Source organism: Pleurodeles waltl, chromosome 3_1 (assembly GCF_031143425.1).
Source record: "Pleurodeles waltl isolate 20211129_DDA chromosome 3_1, aPleWal1.hap1.20221129, whole genome shotgun sequence".
NCBI classification, from domain to species: Eukaryota; Metazoa; Chordata; class Amphibia; order Caudata; family Salamandridae; genus Pleurodeles; species Pleurodeles waltl.
The window spans coordinates 208,748,870-208,770,686 of NC_090440.1; the positions used below are offsets into that span (position 1 = coordinate 208,748,870).

Genomic DNA, 21,817 nt, shown 5'->3' on the forward strand with positions numbered 1-21,817 from the left:
TAATACTCATAGCACCAACCTGGGCTCGCCAACCATGGTACACAACACTGCTGGACTTATCAGTAGTACCTCACATCAAATTACCAAACAGGCCAGATCTGTTAATGCAACACAAACAACAGATCAGACACCCGAATCCAGCATCGCTCAATCTAGCAATCTGGCTCCTGAAGTCTTAGAATTTGGACACTTGGACCTTACACAAGAATGTATGGAGGTCATTAAACAAGCTAGAAAACCCACTACAAGACATTGTTACGCAAACAAATGGAAAAGATTTGTTTACTACTGCCACACTAATCAAATTCAACCAATACATGCTTCCGCAAAGGACATTGTAGGCTACTTATTACACTTACAAAAGTCTAAGTTAGCATTCTCTTCAATTAAAATAAATCTCACAGCAATATCTGCCTATCTGCAGATTACACATTCAACATCGCTCTTTAGAATCCCAGTCATCAAAGCATTTATGGAGGGACTAAAAAGAATCATACCCCCCAAGAACACCACCCGTACCTTCGTGGACCCTTAATATTGTATTAACACGACTCATGGGACCACCATTCAAACCCATGCACTCTTGTGAAATGCAATACTTAACTTGGAAAGTAGCCTTTCTAATAGCTATCACATCACTTTGAAGAGTAAGTGAGATACAAGCATTTACTATACAAGAACCCTTTATACAAATACATAAACAAAGTGGTTCTCCGTACAAATCCCAAATTCCTACCAAAGGTCATATCGCCATTCCACCTAAACCAAACAGTGGAACTCCCGGTCTTCTTTCCACAGCCAGACTCGGTAGCCGAAAGAGCCTTACATACATTAGACATAAAAAGAGCACTAATGTATTACATTGACAGAACAAAACTGTTCGTAGCCTTCCAAAAACCTCATGCAGGTAATCCTATATCCAAACAAGGCATTGCCAGATGGATAGTTAAATGTATTCAAACTTGCTATATTAAAGCAAAAAGAGATCTACCTATTACACCAAGAGCGCATTCCACTAGGAAAAAAGGCGCCACAATGGCTTTTCTGGGGAATATACCTATGACAGAAATTTGTAAGGCAGCCACCTGGTCTACGCCTCATACATTCACAAAGCATTACTATGTAGATGTGTTAACAACACAACAAGCCACAGTAGGACAGGCTGTATTGAGAACATTATTTCAGACAACTTCAACTCCTACAGGCTAAGCCACCGCTTTTTGTGGAGATTACTGCTTATTAGTCTATGCACAGCATGTGTCTCTGCAGCTACACATGCCACCGAACGGAAAATGCCACTTACCTAGTGTACATCTGTTCGTGGCATGAGACGCTGCAGGTTCACATGCGCCCTCCCACCTCCCCGGGAGCCTGTAGCCGTTGTTAGTTGAATAAGAATTGTAAATTTGTAAATAAATATTATTTTAAGACAAAACATCACCACAGACCATTGGGTATTGCCATAGGCTTTTTCCTAGATTTGATTTCTACCCCTCCAAACATTCCTCCACGTTACCACAAGCTGTCCCCAGAACACAATGTTCTATTACAGCAAGAAGTACAATCGCTACTACTAAAACAAGCAATAGAATTGGTCCCACGTTCTCAACAAGGAACAGGAGTATACTCACTATACTTTCTCATTCCCAAAAAGGATGGCACTCTCAGGCCCATCCTAGACCTCAGATCCCTAAATCTATATATCCTGTCAGAACACTTTCATATGGTAACTCTGCAGGACGTCATCCCACTACTACAAAAACTAGATTACATGACTGCATTAGACCTCAAAGATGCGTATTTCCATATACCCATCCATCCAGCTCACAGAAAATACCTAAGGTTTGTGATAGCAGGAAAACATGATCAATTCAAAGTTCTACCATTCGGCATAACAGCTCCAAGGGTATTCACAAAATGTCTAGCCGTAGTGGCAGCCTACCTAAAAAGGCAACACTTACATATCTTTCCATATCTAGACGATTGGCTAATAAAATCAAACAATTTCATACAATGCCAACAACACACTCGATTTGTAATAGAGACCCTACATACCCCAGGGTTCACTCTCAGCTACCAAAAATCCCATCCTCAGCCAGCACAATTGCAACCTTACCTAGGTGCTATTTTATTTTTTTGATAAAGACTTTTTTTATTTTGCAAAGAGAAAAGAAAAGGGTAAATACAATGGTACAAACATAGAACAAGATGCTAACGTGCATCTAACAATAGCCGAGCCCATGCTCCCAGACAGTACAATATGATTGGTGGCTATTCTTTGTTTAATCTAAGGACCTGCGGCAGCCTCCCACTTCCCCCATATCTTATCATATTTGTTTGGACAGCCTCTGGCCTCATATACAAGTTTTTCATTCTGCGCACACCAGTCTACCCCTCTTCTCCATTTAGTCAGTGTTGGGGCACCTATAGCCTTCCAGCCCGCCACAATATCCCTCTTGGCTACCAGGCACGCCACCCCAAGGAAAACTCGGTCCGGTCTCCTCAACCCAGTGTCGCCCATGATCCCCAGAAGGAGGGGCAGAGGTCTCCTCTCTATGTCTTCCTGTAGGACCTCGGAGATTTCCTGCAAAACAGCTTCCCAGTATGTCACTATGACTGGACAGGTCCATACCATGTGGAAAAAGTCGGCTGTGGGGTTTCTGCAGCGAGGGCATTCCGCTGTGGGGCGTAAGCCCGCTCTGTGTAGTTTGATGGGAGTGAGATAGGCTGTGTGAAGGTAATATGCTTGTATCAATCGAAGGCGTGTGGCCATCGCTAGGGCGCGTGGGGCCATCAATGCTTCGTCCCAGTCCATCCCCTCCATGGGGCCCGCCCATCCCTCCCACCTTTGGCGGAGCTCCCCCAGAGAACCCGGGGTGCCGGCGACCAGGGCACGGTATATCTGGGAAACACCTCCCTTACCCAGGTCCCCCATCAGCACCCCGGCCTCCATAGGACTATGCTCGGGTATGTCTTCTCCCATTTGGACATGTGCTAGTAGGGCGTGTCGGAGCTGGAGATATCTGTGGAACTGTGTCTTATTCAGGGAGAATTTTTTTGGGAGATCCTCAAAGGATCGCATATACGACCCTCTCCAGACGTCCCCCAGAGTAGAGATACCTATATTGTCCCAGTTTCGAAAACCCTCCAAGCCCGCCACCTGCGCCAAGTATCTCCCATGCCATAGCGGGGTCTGTTGGGTGAGACGCCCCTGCCACCCCGTCAACCTCTGAGCAGTCCGCCATCCCTGTAAAATCACCTTAGTTACGTCCGGGACGTCTTGAGAGATTGGACCTCCGTAGAGGGTGCCAAAGATCCGAGGGTAGCCCATGGACTGAAGTTCCAACCGGTATGCCGGGTCTGACCACCCACCCCCCACCCAGTCGTTAATTACAAGCAGCTGCGTCGCAAGATAGTAAAAGTGGACATTGGACATGCCTAAGCCCCCCTCGTGTACATCTCTTTGGCAAGTTTTGAGTGCCAGTCGTGAGCGAGCTCCGCTCCATATAAATTGGCGCGCCAGTGAATCCATTTCCCTGAACCATTTTATGGGTATAGGGAACGGAAAATTTTGCAATAAGTAGAGGAGCCTAGGGAGGATCATCATCTTGTAGAGCGCTATTTTGCCGAGCAAATTAAGGGGGAGGGTCTTCCAGCGCAGAAGATCAATCTTGATTTTCCTAGTTAACGGCGTAATGTTGAGTTCCCATGACAATTCGGGGAGGAGTGAGATGTGTATTCCCAAGTACTTAAAACTGTTTCTTCGTACTGGGATGTTTCGCTGCCAGTCCACACAGTCCCTAGAGCTGTGCAGGGGGACCAATAGGGACTTGGTGGGATTTAGGATCAATCCCGAGGCCTCCGCAAAGAGGCCTAGGATTTCCAGTATGCGGGGGCCGCTTTTGGCCGGGTTGGAAATATATAGGAGGACATCATCTGCGTATAACGCCACGCGATCCTCTAAGCAGGTGGGCCAGGACCAGCCCTCGATCAATGGGTCTCCTCGGAGTATTATCGCTAAGGGTTCTATTATCAATGCGAAGAGCAGGGGAGATAGTGGGCATCCCTGTCGGGTTCCACGGCCAATGGGGAATGGATTGGAAACCACCCCGTTCACCTGAACTCGGGCTGTCGGCCTGGAATATAGGAGTCTCACTAGGCTTTGAAATTTGGGGCCGAGCCCGTTTCTTTGCAGAACCTGTTCGAGGTAAGACCAGTCCACCGTATCAAAGGCTTTCTCGAAATCGAGTAGGAGTAGTGCCAAGGGTTTGTGCGACAGGGTCTTGTGGTGGGCCAGGGCCAGATGTAGCCGCCTGATGCAGTGTCTGGTGCTGCGGGTGGGCATAAAGCCACATTGGTCAGGATGCACCAGAGTGGGCAATACTGTTTTCAATCTAGAGGCAAGGATCGAAGAGAGCACCTTGACCTCAGTGTTTAAGAGTGAGATGGGCCGGTACGCCGAACAGTGTCGTGATGGTGGTTGGGTTTTGGGGATCACTACAATCGTGGCTTGATCGATCCCAACAGGGAAGCGGCCCAGTCTCTCAGCCTCCTCGTACATGTTAAGAAGGTGTGGACCCAGAATGTCACTGCATTTCTTGTATAACTCTGCTGGGAACCCGTCAGGACCAGGGGTCTTACCCGATGCCAGGCTGGAGATCGCGTTGGTGATTTCTTCGAGGCTAATAGTTTCGTCCAGCCTGTCTCTTGTCTCCGAGGGGACCCTAGGAAGGGTAATGTCGTTTAGAAGGGGAGCATCTCTCTCAATGATCGGGCGGGGGTGCCTCGCATATAGGCTGGCATAATATGAGGCAAAACTCTGCGCAATATCAATATGTGTTTTGGTGAGGGTGCCCGAGGCATCTAAAATCTCTGGGATAACTCTGTTGGCCAGAGGACGGGTGGCCAACCAATGCAAGAGCTTCCCATTTTTGTCTCCCCAGCCATGTATTCGGGCAGTGGAAGCTCTCCAGATATGTTTAGCCGATTCTAGTATTGTGTGTTTGATTTCGCCTCTGACTAAGGTCAGTTGTCTCAAGGTAGAGGCAGACGGCAAGGTCGCTTGTTGGCACTCCAGCCTTAAGGCCTTGGCCTCCAGCTTGGAGACCTGAGAATTTCGATCCCTTTCGCGGGAACGGAGGAGGTATTTAGCTTGCCCTCTAAGGGTGGCCTTACATGCTGCCCATAGTGTTCCCGGAGACTGGACTGATCCCGTATTCAGATCGAAGTATTGGGTAAGGTGAGTCATGACCTCGTGGGCATAGTCTTCGTCCTGCAAATACCAGGCATTCAGTCGCCACACCGGGCGCCTGGAGGGGTCTGTTCCGCCCAAACGAACACGTACTGGAGCATGATCTGAGACTCCACGAGGGAGTATCTCTGCCCCCGTAACGCTCGGGAGGTCCGTGGCGGGCATGAATATAAGATCTATTCTGGATTGCGTTTGGTGGGCAGCTGATGTGTGCGTGTATTGCCGCTCCCTGGGGTGCCAGGTTCTCCATACGTCACATAGGCCTAGGCTGTCGGTCCAGCTGTTGAGGGCCGAAGCCCTATTGGATCTACTGGCAGTGGCCCCGCCAGACACATCCAGAGTGGGGTCGAGAACGGCATTGAAATCTCCTCCCAACAGGGTGGCCCCCTGGGGGAGCTCCGCCGCCACGCGTCGGAGCGAGAGTAGGAAGGGGTCCAGTCCCGCCGGAGGGGCGTACACACAGACAAGGTTTATTGGCGACCCATGGAGCGTCCCTGTGGCCACTACGAATCTGCCCTGTGGATCGGATTGTGTGCCTGTAATCACCATGGGTAGGGAGCAGTGGAGTAGGATGGCCACACCCCTGGAGCCTCTAGAGAAGCCCGCATGGTATATTCTATCATAACCTCCTCGCATAAGCATGGGGCACCTAGTCCCGAGGAGGTGAGTTTCTTGCAAAAAAAACACAGAGGGAGAATATCTGCGAAGAGTGCTAAATACTGCTGACCTTTTGATCTTGTCTAGCAGGCCATTTACGTTCCAGGAGAGGACCTGTGTCAGTGCATGCCAATCGTGGATTGCATGAGTATTGTACCAAATTGAGTGTCTGGTTGTGGATCTAGGGACGGCTGTTTTGAACTTAACAGTGAGATATTAAAATAACAAACGAGATTAAGCGACTCGTTACGCTTTAAACTGGTTTCAAACCCCTTCCCCCCTAACTGCCCCCCTCCCCATACTCCCACCCCGGAAGCATCTGTCGCCCACATACCCAACCAGAACCAGATAGCCAGAGTGACTATCATTGGGGTGGAGTGGTGGACCCCTCCATTTAACCGGATCAACTGCAATTAGCGGCCGTGTGCCGAGGTAAGGTGCTGTACGTCAGAGGGGCACAGCGTGACCAACGACGGTCCCCTAGGGGCCCGCGTCTTAAAGGTTGAACAACCCGGGTCGCCCCCTGGGGGTCCCCCAGCAGGGGTCAAGTATGTTTCATTGTCAGTATTAATCAAGTGCCGGGGACTGGCTCAAGCGTCCGTCGTCCATCGCCTGGGCCGAGGCCCAAGGCTCGGGAGGGTCCGCACTTCCCTCGGTCTGTGAGTCTAAGTTCCGGGCCGTCTCATTGTCCACCAGAGTGTCTGGATCTTTTCCTTTTATCCCCCCCCTCCGGGACCTGGTACGTCTCCGGCTCCTCCGGGGCCCCTCCGGGAGGGGGGGTCCCATCCGGGAGATCTTTTCAGTAGGACCCGGGGGGCCCCTCCGGGCTCCGACGCCCTCCTCTGTCAGCCAGTCCCATGCCTCTTCAGGTGTTTCAAAAAAATGAGCTTTCCCGGCCAAGAGGACTTTGAGTCTTGCGGGGGAAGAGGAGCATGTAAGAGAGCTGCATTGCTCTAAGTTTTTGTTTAACCTGCTCATATGAACGACGGCGAGTCTGGACCTCACGGGTGTAGTCCGGGAAGATTAGGATCCTGTGGTTTTCCCAGTGGAGGTCTTCCAGACGCCTAGCCTCCTTGAGGATACTATCTCTGTCTTTAAAGTTGAGGAAGCGAGCAATCATCGGGCGTTTTGGGCCGCCCGGAGGGGGACGAGGGGCAAGTGCCCTGTGGGCTCGCTCAACCACAAACCAGGGCGAGAGGGACTGTTCCGGCATCCAGGTCTTGATCCAATTCTCTAGGAATTCGGAGGCCCCGCCGTCCTCTATGCCCTCTGGAAAACCAATGAAGCGCAGGTTGTTGCGTCTTGACTGATTCTCCGCGTCCTCAGCGCGGCGGTGCAACTCTCCGGATCGAGTCATCAGCTGGGTTACCTTGGCTTTAAGGTCGGATAGGTCGCTTTCAGTCTGGGAGACTCTGGCCTCGACCTCAGTGATCCTGTTCACTGCGTTTCTGAGGTCCTGCCTAACAAGGCCCACATCCTCCCGTACTTCCCCGATTTTGGTCTCTACAGCGGATTGCGAAGTTTGGATGGCCTGGAGGATGGCGCTCACTCCGTCCGGCGCCGGGCCCCCACTAGCCGTGTCCCCCTCACCCCGCTGTCCTGTCGGCGTCGTGAACTGGTCGATCTTTTGCTGAGAGGGTGGAGGTTGTTTGTTCGCCTTGTCTCTCCCCATCGTGGCGCAGGGGGGGGGAGTCGGACCAGGTTAAGTCTTGCCGTGTTTTGATTTAAATCTTGGGCCTTGGTTCACTTGTTATGATTGGGAATCCACGGGGTGGCTCAGATCCAGTCTCCCTGGATGTCGCAGTGTCCCAGGTTCACAGCCTGTTTTTAGTCGCGTTGGTGGTCGGGCCATTCAGGTCAGCGGCCTCGTCGGGGAGGGTGAGATTGGCCCACCGGCCCGCTTGTCGATAGCTGCTTGAAGAATATATGGGGTCACCGCTGATCCCCCGAACGACTCAGGCATGCCACACGCTCCCGGCCCCCACAATCAAGGCACCAGGGTGGAGGGAGGGAATGGGAGCCGCGGGTGGGCATCCTCCATACCACTGTCACGCTGTTCCTCCTCGTGCCAACAGCGTCCCGCCTCCCTTCAGTGGGGTTCCGTGGGTCCTCTCCACCGACAGTTCAGCCGGGCGCCCGGAGGCAGTCCCGCTGGCGCAGGGCCCCTCTTCTTGGGCCGGGGCGGCGTTGCCTCCAATCCGTGGGACTTCGCGCCCCAATGCTCTCCAGGGTTCCCGGTGCGTCCCCCGTCCGGCGGGTTACCCAGAGCCTCCCCGTCGATCGTCTCTGTGTGGGCACCCCGGGACCGCCCTCTCGCCACAGGTCCTCTCCACCGAGCCGTCGTCGTCCCCTCAGTCCGCGGGGTTCCGCGTGCGGGGCGCGGTCCCAATGCCCTCCCGGACCCCCGGCGTACTTCCGGTCCGGCGGGGCCCCGCGGGTCCCCCACTCCGGCGCCTCCGCGCGGGCACCCAGGTGCGGACCCGCTAACGTAGGGCCTTTTTCTCAGGCCGGGACAGGGCCGTCTCTTCCGTCCACGGGGCTCCACACGCGGAGCACGACCCAGCGCTCTCCAGGGCCCGCGGGGCGCCCCCAGCCCGGCGCCGCAGCATCAGTAAGGGCAACAGCGTCGGAGCCGAATCAGCCACGGAGACCCCGTCCCAGCCGCCATTTTATTTTTCTTTCCCCTCGGAGCCGGTCGGGCCGCGGCGGCAGATCGGAGCCTGCCTTTCGCTACCGCTCACCTCCACCGGCTCCTCGGGATCCAGGGATCACGGGGAGAGTCGAAGCGGCATCCCTCGCTCGGCAAAACCGCGTTAGCTATGGGCGGATGACTGAGGGGTCCAGAGCACTCTGAGTGCGACCGCCATCTTGACGCCCGAAGCCACGCCCCCACCTAGGTGCTATTTTAAATATGCAAAGAGCCTTTGCCTATCCAAATGCACAAAGGATACAAGCTTTCCAAAATCTCATACCACAAATGCAGCCAAATCAACAATACACTGTAAGATTTATCATAAAACTATTAGGAAACTATTAGGAATGATGGCATCCTGCATAGCAATAGTACTGCATGCAAGACTAAACATAAGGACACTACCACAGTGCCTCTGAGCAATGGTCTCAAGCACAGGGCCAATTGCAAGATCTAGTGTTGTTGGACCGCCAAACGCAGAAGTCCCTTCAATGGTGGAATCTCAGCAATTTAATGAAGGGGTGGTCATTTCAAGACCCTGTGCCTCAGACCACAATAACAGATGCTTCAATGATAGGTTGGGGAGCACATCTCAACAACCTTCCCATTCAAGGGGAATGGGATTCAAAACAGTGAAATTTTCACATAAACCATTAAAAATTATTAGCTGTGTTCCTTGCCCTAAAAGCATTTCAACCCCTTATCAAACACAAGATTGTTCTGATAAAAACAGACAATATAACAACCATGTATTACCTGAAGAAACAAGGCAGGACACATTCATCTCAACTGTCCCTTCTAGCCCAAACAATATGGAAATAGGCAATTCACAATCACGTTAATCTATTAGCCGAATACATTCGAGGAATACACAATCAGCTAGCGTATCTCCTAAGCAGGACGCACCAACAGACACGAATGGGAGATTCACTTTCAGGTACTTCAAAAGTACTTTTAAATGTGGGGAACACCAGAAATAGACCTATTCGCAACAAGCGAAAACGCAAAATGCCAAAACTTCGCATCCAGATACCCACATCCTCTATCGAAGGGCAATGCTCTATGGATCAACTGGTCAGGGATATTTGCTTACGCTTTTCCCCCTCTCCCACTACTTCCCTTTCTGGTCAACAAACTACGTCAGACCTCTCACCATGATACTCATAGCCCCAATGTGGGCACCACAACATTGGTACACAACACTCCTAGACCTGTCAGTAGTACCTCAATCCAAACTTCCAAACAGACCAGATTTGTTAACACAAAACAAGGGACAAATCAGACATCCAAATCCCAGTGCTCTTAACTTAGCAATTTGGCTCCTGAAGTCATAGAATTTGGATACTTAAAAAAAACTTCCATTAGAATACATGGAAGTTCTCAAACAAGCACATAAACCTACAACTAGGTAATGCTGTGCTAACAAATGGAAAGGATTTGTTTACTACAGTCAATCTAAAAATACTGATCCACTTACAGCATCAATACAACATATTGTATGCTATCTACTTCATTTGCAGAAATCAAATCTAGCTTTCTCATCCATTAAAATCCATCTTACTGCAATATCAGCATACTCACAGACTATTCAGCATCTCTTTCTTCAGAGTTCCAGTTATAAAAGCCTTCATGGAAGGATTAAAACATATTATTCCCCCTAGAACACCACCTGTTCCTACTTGGAATCTAAATATTGTACTCACCAGACTCATGGGCCCACCTTTTGAACCCATGCATTCTTGTGAGATTTAATTCTTAACATGGAAAGTTGCCTTCCTAGTAGCCATTACTTCATTGCGAAGAGTTAGTGAAATATAAGCATTCACTCTTAAAGAACCTTTTTTCCAAGTATACAAACATAAAGTTAGACTTGGAACAGATCCCAAATTTCTGCCAAAAGTGGTATCACCTTTTCACATAAACAAAACAGTGGAATTGCCAGTCGTCTTTCACAACCGGACTTAATTGCAGAAAGAGCCCTTCATACTCTTGACCTTAAAAGCGCTCTAATGTACTATGTAGATAGAACCAAAGAATTCAGAAAAACCAAACCGCATTTTGTTGCCTTTCAACAACATCATAAAGGGAATCCTGTCTCTGAGCAAGGGTTACCACGATGGATTGTTAAATGTATACAAACATGTTACATTAAGGAAAAAAGACAACTTTTAATCACACCTAAAGCACATTCCTCTAGAAAGAAAGGTTCATCTATGGTATTCTTAGGAAACATACCAAGGGCAGACATATGTAAAGCTGCCACATGGTCTACTCCTCATACATTTACAAAACATTATTGTGTAGATGTATTTTCAAAGCAGCAGGCCAATGTTGGTCAAGCTGTCTTAAGAACATTATTTCAAACAACTCCAACTCCTACAGGCTAGCCACCACACTTTTGGGGAGTGTAATTGCTTTGTAGTCTATGCATATAGTGTGTATCTGCAGCTACACATGCCATCAAACTGAACATGTCACTTACCCAGTGTACATCTGTTTGTGGCATGTAGTGCTGCAGATTCACATGCATCCTCCCTGGGAGTCTGTAGTCGTTGCAATTTTTTTCTTTTGTACAAATGTAGATACATTTACATTTGCATGGGCATCTATTCTTATTTACTATTTCTATACAACATTTATATTATTATACTCTATCACTCCTTCCTACACCCTTTTGCGTGAAAACAATCTAACAATGGAGTCTATGACCATGCACAGTATGACCGAGAGGAGGAGTCACTAGATCCTGTGACTCCGAAAAGATTTTTTCAAAGAAAACCAACTTGTAACACTCTGAGCCCAACACTAGATGGCGGAATAATGCATAGCATGTGAATCTGCAGCACTACATGCCACGAACAGAAGTACACTGGGTAAATGACATTATATATATATATATATATATATATATGTGTGTGTGTGTGTGTATATATATGTATATATATATATATATATATATATATATATATATATATCCCCTAACTCCTCAGATATGAGGGACCTGCTATCAAGGAGTCTATGCGAACTATAGTAAGTTGCTATGTGAATTTTTGCTTGGCACAGCATGCCATGGCTTCTATTCTTTACCTGAGATTTACTGGGTCTGTCAGCTTGGGTACAGGTATGTCAATAAGGACTAGTTGCAAACCATGTGCATATTATAGGTTTGACCCTTTTGCAATAGCTTACTAAGTTATCAGATATGCAAGTCCGGCATTGATGAAGTGCGACCCCACATGAGAGTATTTGCCTGTAAATGAATAGGGAGTCAGGAAGGGCAATAAGGATCACAAATAGGCACAGTGGATGAGCCTGGCTAAGAAATTCAAAGGTTCTTTCCTGTGGAGTGCCTTGAACGAAAAGCATGTTAAATTGTGTCTCTTCAGAATACTGTGTACCAGTGCTTTGGCAACCATTGGCCACTCAGCAATTGTTTGCTCCTATCCCTCCTTTTAGATCTGTCCTCCTCTACTTCTTTGTAAGCATGGGGCTTTGGTCACCTCTGACCCATGTTGTTGTACACTTGCCTCTTCAGTTCTGCTCATTGTCTAATGTGTTTCTCTTTCCCACAGCAGAGCCATTGGCAGCCACAGCTACAACAGCTAAGGGACATGGGTATCCAGGATGATGACTTGAGCTTGAGGGCGCTGCAGGCTACCGGGGGTGACATCCAAGCTGCCCTGGAACTGATCTTTGCAGGGGGTGCTCCATAGTCAACAGTCTCATCCTGAGTGAACCACAGAAGACTCAGTGTCTCAGGACACATTTTTGTTACCATGCTTATGTACCAAGGATGGATATCATGGCAGCAAGCAGACTGAAAACAATACTGTCTTAACTCTCATCAACCTTCTCCGCTCTTGGCAGTTTTTGCATCATTTTGATTTTTCAATTTTTTATTAATTTACTGTAGTTCATGTTAGCATCGGTCATCGCCTCCGAAGCATTTTAAAAATAAATAATCGGAAGCTGTCTGAAGTGGAATTAAACTTGAGGAAGGCCCTGGCATCCAAATAATCAATATTGCCATGCAACTGAACGCACTGTTGTAAAAAAAAAAAAAAAAAAAAAAAAGTGATTGTGTAAAAGCTGGCTGGATGGATGGATGTTTTGCTTATTGGGTGGCAATCTCGAATCATCTCATGGAAGTCTATCGGGAGGAGCAAGCTACATTACCCATTCATGACGGAAATAAAAAATAAACTGCTGAATTTGGCTATTTCCTAGCTTCCAGGAAATCGTCTGTCCCTCAGTTGCCACCCAGCCAGTGAGATAGATCTTCACTACTGGCTAGCCTTTGTATTTGTTATTCTCCTAACTCTGGCTTGCGAGCTGTTTGAAGCTATGGTTTTAGTCCTCCTGTCAAAACAAATGCCCAGCGTATCCTTCATGAAATACTTGAATTTCCCGCTTTGCTCTGATTGTTGTTGGTATTTCTCCTAATCCTAACTGGGTTTCGTAGTTTTAACTTTCCCGCTTCTGTCTGCTTTCATTATTTGTGATACTCATGGTGGTATGCTGTTTGCATCCTAATGCTCTGCACAAGTATATTATTTATGCCCATTCTGCATGTATGTCAGTGCCAAGATGCTTGGCATCTTCCGTATTTTCCTAATGCACAGGGTTTTTGCCTTCGATGTGTTTTCTTGATGCTAAATTTCAGCCATTTTTATCCTGCAACTTTGTTCGTCTGGCTTCTTAGTGTCTTTTGTAGTGTTCTGAGGTATTTTCTTAATTGCCTTCTGTTTTGCATCTGCTTGCTGTTTTTCCAGGTACACTTTCCCTGGTGCTTTCGATATTTCCCTGTTACAGGAGTTTAAGATTGTTAAAGTATCTTATCTCTTGCTCAAGATCTCTGGTCCCCGGGGTGTTCCCTCACCACACCTGCTCTGCTCGTTTTGTTTCCTCTAAGCCAACGTATTAGACTCGACTCATGTCTTATTGCCCACCCTTCGTAAGCAAACATTCTGTCTACATGTCTCTGTGCCTGCTTTACAAGTCTTACAGTGCTCCAGATACTATGATCCTGACTGTGGTCTACACACCTTGCATGGCTCTTGACCCCTTTCTCCCAAGAGCCACTTACTTTGACTTGCCCTCTGGCCATGATCCTCTTCCTTTGCTCTTGTAATTTATGATCACATCCTCTCTTGACCACCTATTGGCCTCGTCCACCTTATATTCTCTATGCTGAGTACTTTTACCTGTTAAATTTTCTACAGGTGCCGAGGTTTTGGCTGCGCACCCATCTCCAGGTACCTGGCTTACCAGTGTAGCTAACAGTGCATTGCCTTTTATTCATCGAATTTGGTTGTAAATAACTTGGTGATTTTGTTTGAAAATTGTTTATAATAAATTAAAGATTGCATTAAAATAGTATTTGTACAGTTGTGACTTTTTATGCATGTTTTATATTAATGTTATTTGTTTATGATGTGAACATGCTCCTAACGCTGACTAAGGACAGGGTCTGAATTTGGAAACAGGATGGCGTTTTTTTTATTTTATTTTTATTTAGTAAACCGACAGGTTTTGAGAGATATCTTATAATGGGAGCGATGATCATTCTCTGACGAGTAAACAAACAGGGTACAGTCCCAAACTGAGATCTACAACACTGGCAAGGAGTCTTCATCTCTGTTGGACTAGAAACATCGCTTTTCCACTCCGTCCTGCAGAGGAGGGGTTGAGCACTTAAGTATATGAGGTCTACTAGTGACTGAATTTAATGTGAATGAAAATTCATGCATGTTAAGTATGTCGAGGTTGGAATGTTGGCGCGCAGGAGTGTGACACGCTGGAATTCTTTGGCATGTAAGATTCCAAGCAACCATGGGTGTAGGAAGTGTGGGGAACGCAGGGATATGTCCCGCCCAGATTTTGGAGTGGGGGGGACACAGGGGACAAGGGTGGGGGGGACGAGGGGACAGAAGAATTTTCCCTTCTCCTGTAATTCGCAGGGCCATTAGCGCATGAAAGCGCTATCTATACTGGCCCTGCACTCGACCTGTGACCTGGCTCCAGGACACTCGCCCTCTGCCCTTTTGTTGTGCTGCAGCACACAAGGGATTCTTTCTCACCTTGCCCCACAGCCCCCTGCAGTCTGCACTTCTGAGAACAAAGGAAGACGAGAGAGGCCCTTTGTTGATTGCTGTCTGCATCCCGTCTCTCCTGAGCCCTACCTTTCCCTTCCCTTGAAGAACGAACCCTGAAGAAAGCAGCAAGATTTGAAGAAGGTAAGGAGGTTTGGGTAGTTAAATAAACTATTGCTAAGTAACTCCCTTTCTTTTTAAATACAGTGCTGTGTTGCAGAGTATCTCCCTTTCTAAAAACAGTATTATTGAGTTACTGTGAGATATGAGCAGGGCAGGCTTTAGCGCGCTGATGCAACAATGTTTGTTAGGGCCCCCCTTTCTGTCACCTCTCTCTCACTCTCTTCTCTCCTCTGTCTCTAGCTTGCCTGCCCTAGTGCTAATTATTGTCCCCTAAGTTGACATCCTGCCCCCCCCCCCCCCCCCCCAACAGTTCGGTCCCCTTCTCTCACTCAGCCTTCCTGGTATTTGTGAAAGCCCGCTCTGAAGGGCAAGGGCTGTCTGTAAATCTCATTTCCAGCCAATGGCCTGTGGATGCGAAGCCAGCACTGTGGCAGCTCACAGGCTGTGGTGGAACAGAGCCTGACACTGCTGGATAGACAGTGGAGAGACCAGCACACAGCATGGGTCCCAGGAAGAACCAGATGGACAGGGCTAGGTAAGGCAGCTAGGGTGATGCAACCGGTGCTGCCGCACTTGGTGCTGACTTAGGATGGGGGTGCTATGTTTGCAAGTATATTGTTACTTTAAAAGCACCTGCTGGATGTTCCTTGCCACCAACAGTTTTCAGGCAACAATAAAAATCTTAAAATAATTCCGGTGATTAATGGTCATTCTGGAGAGAGATTGAAGTTTTGTCTAGTGGAAGTTTTGACTCATCATAACATACAGGGTTACTATGCCTGCTACAAAGGCCGTCTACATGCAGATCACAAAGTGTACCTAATGTGAATAGGTCAGTGGGTTACTGCTTTTGTCAGATGCAGAAAAGTACCATCTTTTTGGCATGGTTACCCCACTTTTTGCCTGTTGTCAGTATGTATTGACTGTGTTCACTGGGATCCTGCTAACCAGGACCCCAGTGCTCTCTCCCATAAAATTTGGTTGCTTGGACCACACACACCCCACACATGGCATACTGGTGCCCCTTATAAGTCCCTAGTATATGTTACCCAGGGCATTGGGGGATCAGGGGTTCCCCATGGGCTGCAGCATTTATTATGTATTATGCCACCCATAGGAGCCCATGTAAACTGTCTGCAGGCCTGCCATTGCAGCCTGCGTGAAAAGGTGCTTGCACCCTTTCCCTTCAGGTCACTGCACCAGGTCACTGTAAGTCACCCCTATGGTAGGCCCTCCTAGCCCAGAGGGCAGGGTGCAAGTACCTGTGTGTGAGGGCACCTCTGCAGGAGCAGAGGTGCCCCCACAAATGCCAGCTCCATTTTCCTGGACCTCGTGAGTGCGGGGACGCCATTTTATGCTTGTACTGGACATAGGTCACTACCTATGTCCAGCTACATAATGGTAACTCCAAACCTGGGCATGTTTGGTAACAAACATCTCAGAATCATACCCCAATACTATTGTCAGTATTGATTGTATGATTCCATGCACTTTGGGGGCTCCTTAGATGATCCCCAGCATTGCTCCTACCAGCTTTATGGAGTTTTCCAGACAGCCCCCGCTGTTGCCACCCCTCAGACAGATTTCTGCCCTCCTTCTGCTGCTTGAGCAGCTCATGCCCAGGAAGGCAGAACAAAGGATTTCCTTTGGAAGAGGGAGGCAACACCCTCTCCGTTACAAGGCTTGGGAGGGGTAGCCTCGCCAAGCTACTAGTATGCTCTGAAGGGCACATTTGGTGCCCTCCTTGCATAAACCAGTCTCTACCAGTTCAGGGACCTCAGCCCCTACTCTGGCGTGAAACTGGACAATGGAAATGGCGTAACCACTCCCCTGTCCATCACCACCCCAGGGGTGGTGCCCAGAGCTCCTCCAGGTGGCCACTTGATTCTTCCATCTTGAATCCAAGGTTGGCAGAGGCCTCTGTGAGAATCTGAGTGGCCAGATCAGGGAGGTAACATCACAGCCCCCTCCTAGGTGGTCACCCGGCTAGGTGACCAATCCCCCTTTCTGGGCTATTTAGGGTTTCCCTCTTGGGTGGGGTCCTCAGATTTGACCTGCAAGATTCCAGCAGGACTCCTCAGCAATGTTTACTTTGACTTCTGGCCACTGGAACCGCAACTGGACTTCACAGGAAACTACAATCCCCAGCTCCAGTAACGACTTCGCCACGCAACATTGTTTCTCCGACTCCTTCCACCAACTGCAACATTTGCCCAGCTGTGCTTCCTCTGAGGGCAGCAAGTCTTCAGTCTGCATGAGAAGAAAGAAGGAAAATTCCTTGGAGTGAAGGAGTCACTTACCTGCCTCTGCAGGCATCAACTACAACAACACCCGCTGCGTGGATCTCCTCTCCTCCTGAGCTGCGCGGATCCTGCATCAGGGGTGGTAGTCTGGAGTGGTCTCCTTGGTCCTCTCTACCAGCTGCCCAACTTTGGAGTAGGTAGGTCCTTGCCTTCCCATGCAGGATAGTACCCCCATGCACCGCGTCTCTTGCAGCTACCAAGGCTTGTTGTTACCTCCTCCAAGGGATCTTCAGGCTCCGTGTAGCCTCAGCCCCCGGCACTCTTCTCTGTGAAGCACAGCCCTCAACGTGCTTCGCCTGTGAAGTGGGACCTCTCTTCAGGTGTGCTGTGGGCCTCTCTGCAGCTCCTGGGCTCCTTGTCTGTAGGTCTTCTGTGGGGGCTGCCTCTCCTCCTCCAGACTCTGCCTTGCTGATGGTCACCTGGGACTCCCCTCCATGGGTTGAGTCACCCTGGACCTTGCTGGTCCCCAGCAGCTCCACTTTTCTCCTACTGTGACATTTGCTTTTGCCAAGGCTTGTTGGTGGGTTTTCCACACCACAGACTGACTGCAATTCTTCATCTGGCATGGGACGTCGACTGCATCACCTAGGAACTCTTCATCTGCTCCAGTGCTGCATTGCTGACCATCTCGTCTCCCCGTCGACCAACTCCTGCATCCACAGATGGGTGGGTAGTGGCTCCTGCCAAGTCCGGACCATCCTACGTAAACTGGACTTGGTGCCCTTCTTTTCCAGGTCTTACTCTTCCAGGATCCACCTCTAGTTTCTTGCAGTCTTGTCTGCGTTTTGCAATATCCTTCTCTGAAGTTCTTTTGGTGGGTCAGGGAAAAAACAGTAACTTACCTCTTTTCTCCTGGTCGCTGGGGGGCACTCTGGTACTTACCTTTGGGGTTTCCTAGTTCCTCCAGCTCCCCTCTACCAATTCCACTTCCTTGGGTGGGGACCCGGCTTTCGCATTTCACTTTCTTAGTATATGGTCTGGCCCCCTCTAGGCCTTCAGTATTGCCTATTGCTTTTCACTGTTTTCTATTGCTTTTTATGCCAATTTTGTGATTGCTGCTGTACATATAATAGTGTGTTACTTACATCCTATTGGAGTATTGCCTATCTAGTGTTTTAGTGTTTGTGTTACTGTAATAAGGAACCTTTATTTTCATAACACGTGTTTCTTTCATGTGTTTAAGTGCTGTGTGACTACAGTGGTATTGCATGATCTTTGCATGTGTCCTAGATAAGTCTTGGCTGATCATCCACAGCTACCTCTAGAGAGCCTGGCTTCTAGATACTGCCTACACTTCACTAATGAGGGGATACTTGGACCTGGCATAAGGTGATGATACCATAGGTACTCACCACACACCAGGCCAGCTTCCTACATCAGAGAGCTCCTTTTTTGTCCCCTGCAATTTATAAATGAAAACTGAATATAGAACAGTGAGCAATGAACTAATCAAAGAGCTGCATGCAAACATCAAGGTATAGATTAGAGCGTTATGTTTCCCCCCCCCACTTTTTGATTAACTTAATGTTGCAAAACAAGTTGATTTGAGCGCAAATCAGTTCTTATTATTAAAGGGAGCCCCCAACCATGGTGTTATGTTTAAAATTCTGAGTTTGCGCTTCTCCAGAAAAAGCACTCTGAAACTATACCTGCTACCAGTATGGATGACTTGTGACACCTACACCTTGTAGTCCTGTCTTATGTAATATTTCATATACAATGATTCACACATATATGAGGATTGTCTCTGCGTAATGTCTGTGTGATGTAAAGTGCTTTGACACCCTAGACTGGTATGAGGGATGAATGATGGAACAACACATGCGTATATCGTGCATGCCTTAACATCGCGGTCTCAACTATGACCATGTCTTTACTACGCATGCCTTAACAACGAATTTCGTTGTAAAAGCATGTTTGGTAAAGGAACATGTGTGGTAAATTCTCCCTACTCTGCCCCCTTACACCTGATACCATACTCCACCCCTCCAAGCACTTAAAACTGCCCCCTGCCCTGAGCCCTAAACCCCCCTGCCCTGAGCCCTAAAAGTAACCCTGCCCTGTCCTAAAAACTACCCAGACACCCACTCTGAACCCTAAAACCTACCCTGAACTGTTCTAAAAACTACCTTGATGCCCCTGCCCCCACCATGAACCCTAAAACCTACCCCGCTCTGTCCTAAATACTACATGACCCCCACCCTGTACCCTAAAACCTACCCCACACTGTCGTAAAACTACTTGAACTCCATGCACTCCTCCTGACCCCTAAATCCTACCCCACCCTGTCCTAAAAACTATCCGACCCTACCCTGCCCTAAAAATGACCCCAACCTCCTACTCTAAACCCGGCCGCAGCCCTACTTACCTCTCTCTCTCCTCTGCTTCTTCCTGTTCCACTCGGACAGCTAGACCGCTCTCTATGCTGTAACCACGCATATGTGTGGTAAAGATGTGTGGTAAAGGCATGCGTGCTAGACCCATATTTGTGGAAATGGCAGCGTGGTCAATGCATTGCATTGATTGCATTGTAAGGGATATTTCCCGGTATGAGTGGTGCTATAAGACTAATGAAATGCATCTGAGAGAGAGTGGGGATGGATAGTAGTGAGGGAATCCGTGGCAGAGGTGGTCACTGGGGGGCACCAACAAACAATGTCGCACAGGGCGCCACCAGCACGAAGGCCGGCCCTATCAGACAGCACAGCAGTTCACAGGAACACAGCAGCACAGAGACTGCCACTTGATAGTCAGACAAGGACCTAGCAGCAATCTTAGGCCTTACTGGCCTTCATAGGCAGGCGAAGGCGCAGAGACTGACACAGCCTGACTAGAAAGCTCCCAAAAGGCAGTACAGTGCATGGCAGGCAGCACAGGAATCGACAGGAAGCACTGCGCCCAGCAGGCAGTACAGGCCTCTTAGGACTTCACACAGGCGAACAGCATCACAGAGCCTGTTGCTGCCTAAAAGGCAGCAAAGGGCCCAGCAGACAGGGAATTGCAGGCCACACAGGCAGGACTTGACTGGAAGCGACCGCCTTCCCCATCTCCCCCCACCACGGCAACCCTTCTGGGTGCAAACTTTGTGCAGGGGGCCCACCTCAAGGTTGTCCCTGTCCCTGTCCCCCCCCCCCCCCCCAGAAATTTAGTGTCTCCTACGCCCCTGCAAGCAACGGTTCCCTCGGGCGGTTGCTTCGAGACTTTCATGCAGCTCCTCTTTTATTCTCGAATAATCCGCTTCGGGGGTAAAGTACACTTCGTAACAGAGATCCTTCGTCATAAAATGGCCCCTGAGGCCTGAACTCATAGGCCAGAGATGATTGACTAAACTCCCTCGACAGTCCAAATCCTTGGGAAAATATACAAACATATGTGGAAATCATCAACATATTTGTGGCAAAAAACTTACCAAAGAAAGCAAAGAAACTACAGTGTCAATTTAAGGACCACAATAGTCAAACTACATCGAAGCGCATTGATTCTACTGACTTATTTCAAATATCCCGAAATGTTACGATGCATGCTAACTAAAATCAGCTGAATTGCAACTTTGCAGATTTATGTTTTAAACCTACCAAACATCCTGAAGTGCAGCATTTGCGAAACTCAATAAACAGCCCTCCATGGCAGCAGATAAGGTTCATGCTGTGAGGTACTGTAGATGGACTGTTAATGCTCATTAGCAAACCCCCCGTCATAGCACCCACTCCTGATGACGCAGAAAAAGAAGGTCCGACATATATTCATGTATACCGTGTGATCAATACATAATGAAGTGTGATTTTAATTAAAGAAATAATGAACGAGGGAAATTGTGCCCTCGGGGTAGTTCGCCATCATTATAAACGAGCTTTATTAATCATGAAGTATTAAAAATGTAGTAATCCGTCATAATCGCAATTGTATGCCATGATTTCTTGTTTGAAAACTGTTTTGCTTAGCTTAAATTTAGTACAGGCTTTGGCCTAGTTGCTTGGTTTCAAATTCTAACTGCATGATTTTTTTCCCTTGAACTAATGAAACATATATTCTTGCTTGAAGTTGTATTTTTCCAGTAGAAACTGGCTGGTACACTTATCTCCAAGGTTTCGTGCTAGGCCGGTTACATCCCCTTTGATACAAGGTCAGTCTCTGCAGGTGCGGACAATGAAGGTATAGATAGTAAAATAATTGGCAAACCATGATACAATTTGTGTTCCAAGGCTCCAAGGACAGTGTATGCATAAATGGGCGCTAGTAAAAGACAGTTTTTGATTGGACAATTTGAAGCCAACCTATGAACCCTCCAATGGAAGACCCTGCAGAATTTGGAATGTTTCTTACTTAAACCCACCGGACAAAGAGAAGTCAGCCATTTTCCTCGATGCCAGTTTGAAGCCTGATGCCAGACTCCATTTTGGACGACACCCTGATGCCCTTTTCTCTATCTGAGAGAAAGAGACTTTAAGAATTCTCACCCTAGAGACTTTAACTTTGATTTGCCCCCGTCTTGCCCATGCAGTAACTTTGCCCCATTCTCCTTGCCGTTGCAAGGAAGCTTGCCCTTAACTTTGCCCCCTTTGAAATTTGCCCCATGCTGATCAACCGGTACCTGAAGGACGAAGACTTTTCTTGAATGCTGATTGTATTTGGTAAATATGAAAGGATAAATGTATTATGCATTGTGTTTTTCTTTTAGGTACCAACTGCTATTTTGATA

The 21,817-nt window shown here is 48.2% G+C and overlaps 1 protein-coding gene across 5 annotated transcripts in view; it reads left to right on the forward strand.

The window, feature by feature from the left end:
- UBL7 (ubiquitin like 7) overlaps positions 1 to 13,976 on the forward strand; it is a 192,991-nt gene extending 179,015 nt beyond the window's left edge. For 4 of the 5 annotated variants that reach the window (XM_069222209.1, XM_069222210.1, XM_069222207.1 and 1 more), the window contains exon 11: positions 12,173 to 13,976. In XM_069222209.1, the coding sequence (XP_069078310.1) occupies positions 12,173 to 12,313 (141 nt within the window). In that variant the 3' untranslated portion in view covers positions 12,314 to 13,976. The remainder of the gene's footprint in view (positions 1 to 12,172) is intronic. The other variant, XM_069222208.1, reaches the window with a different exon arrangement.
- The last annotated feature ends 7,841 nt before the right edge of the window (positions 13,977 to 21,817 follow it).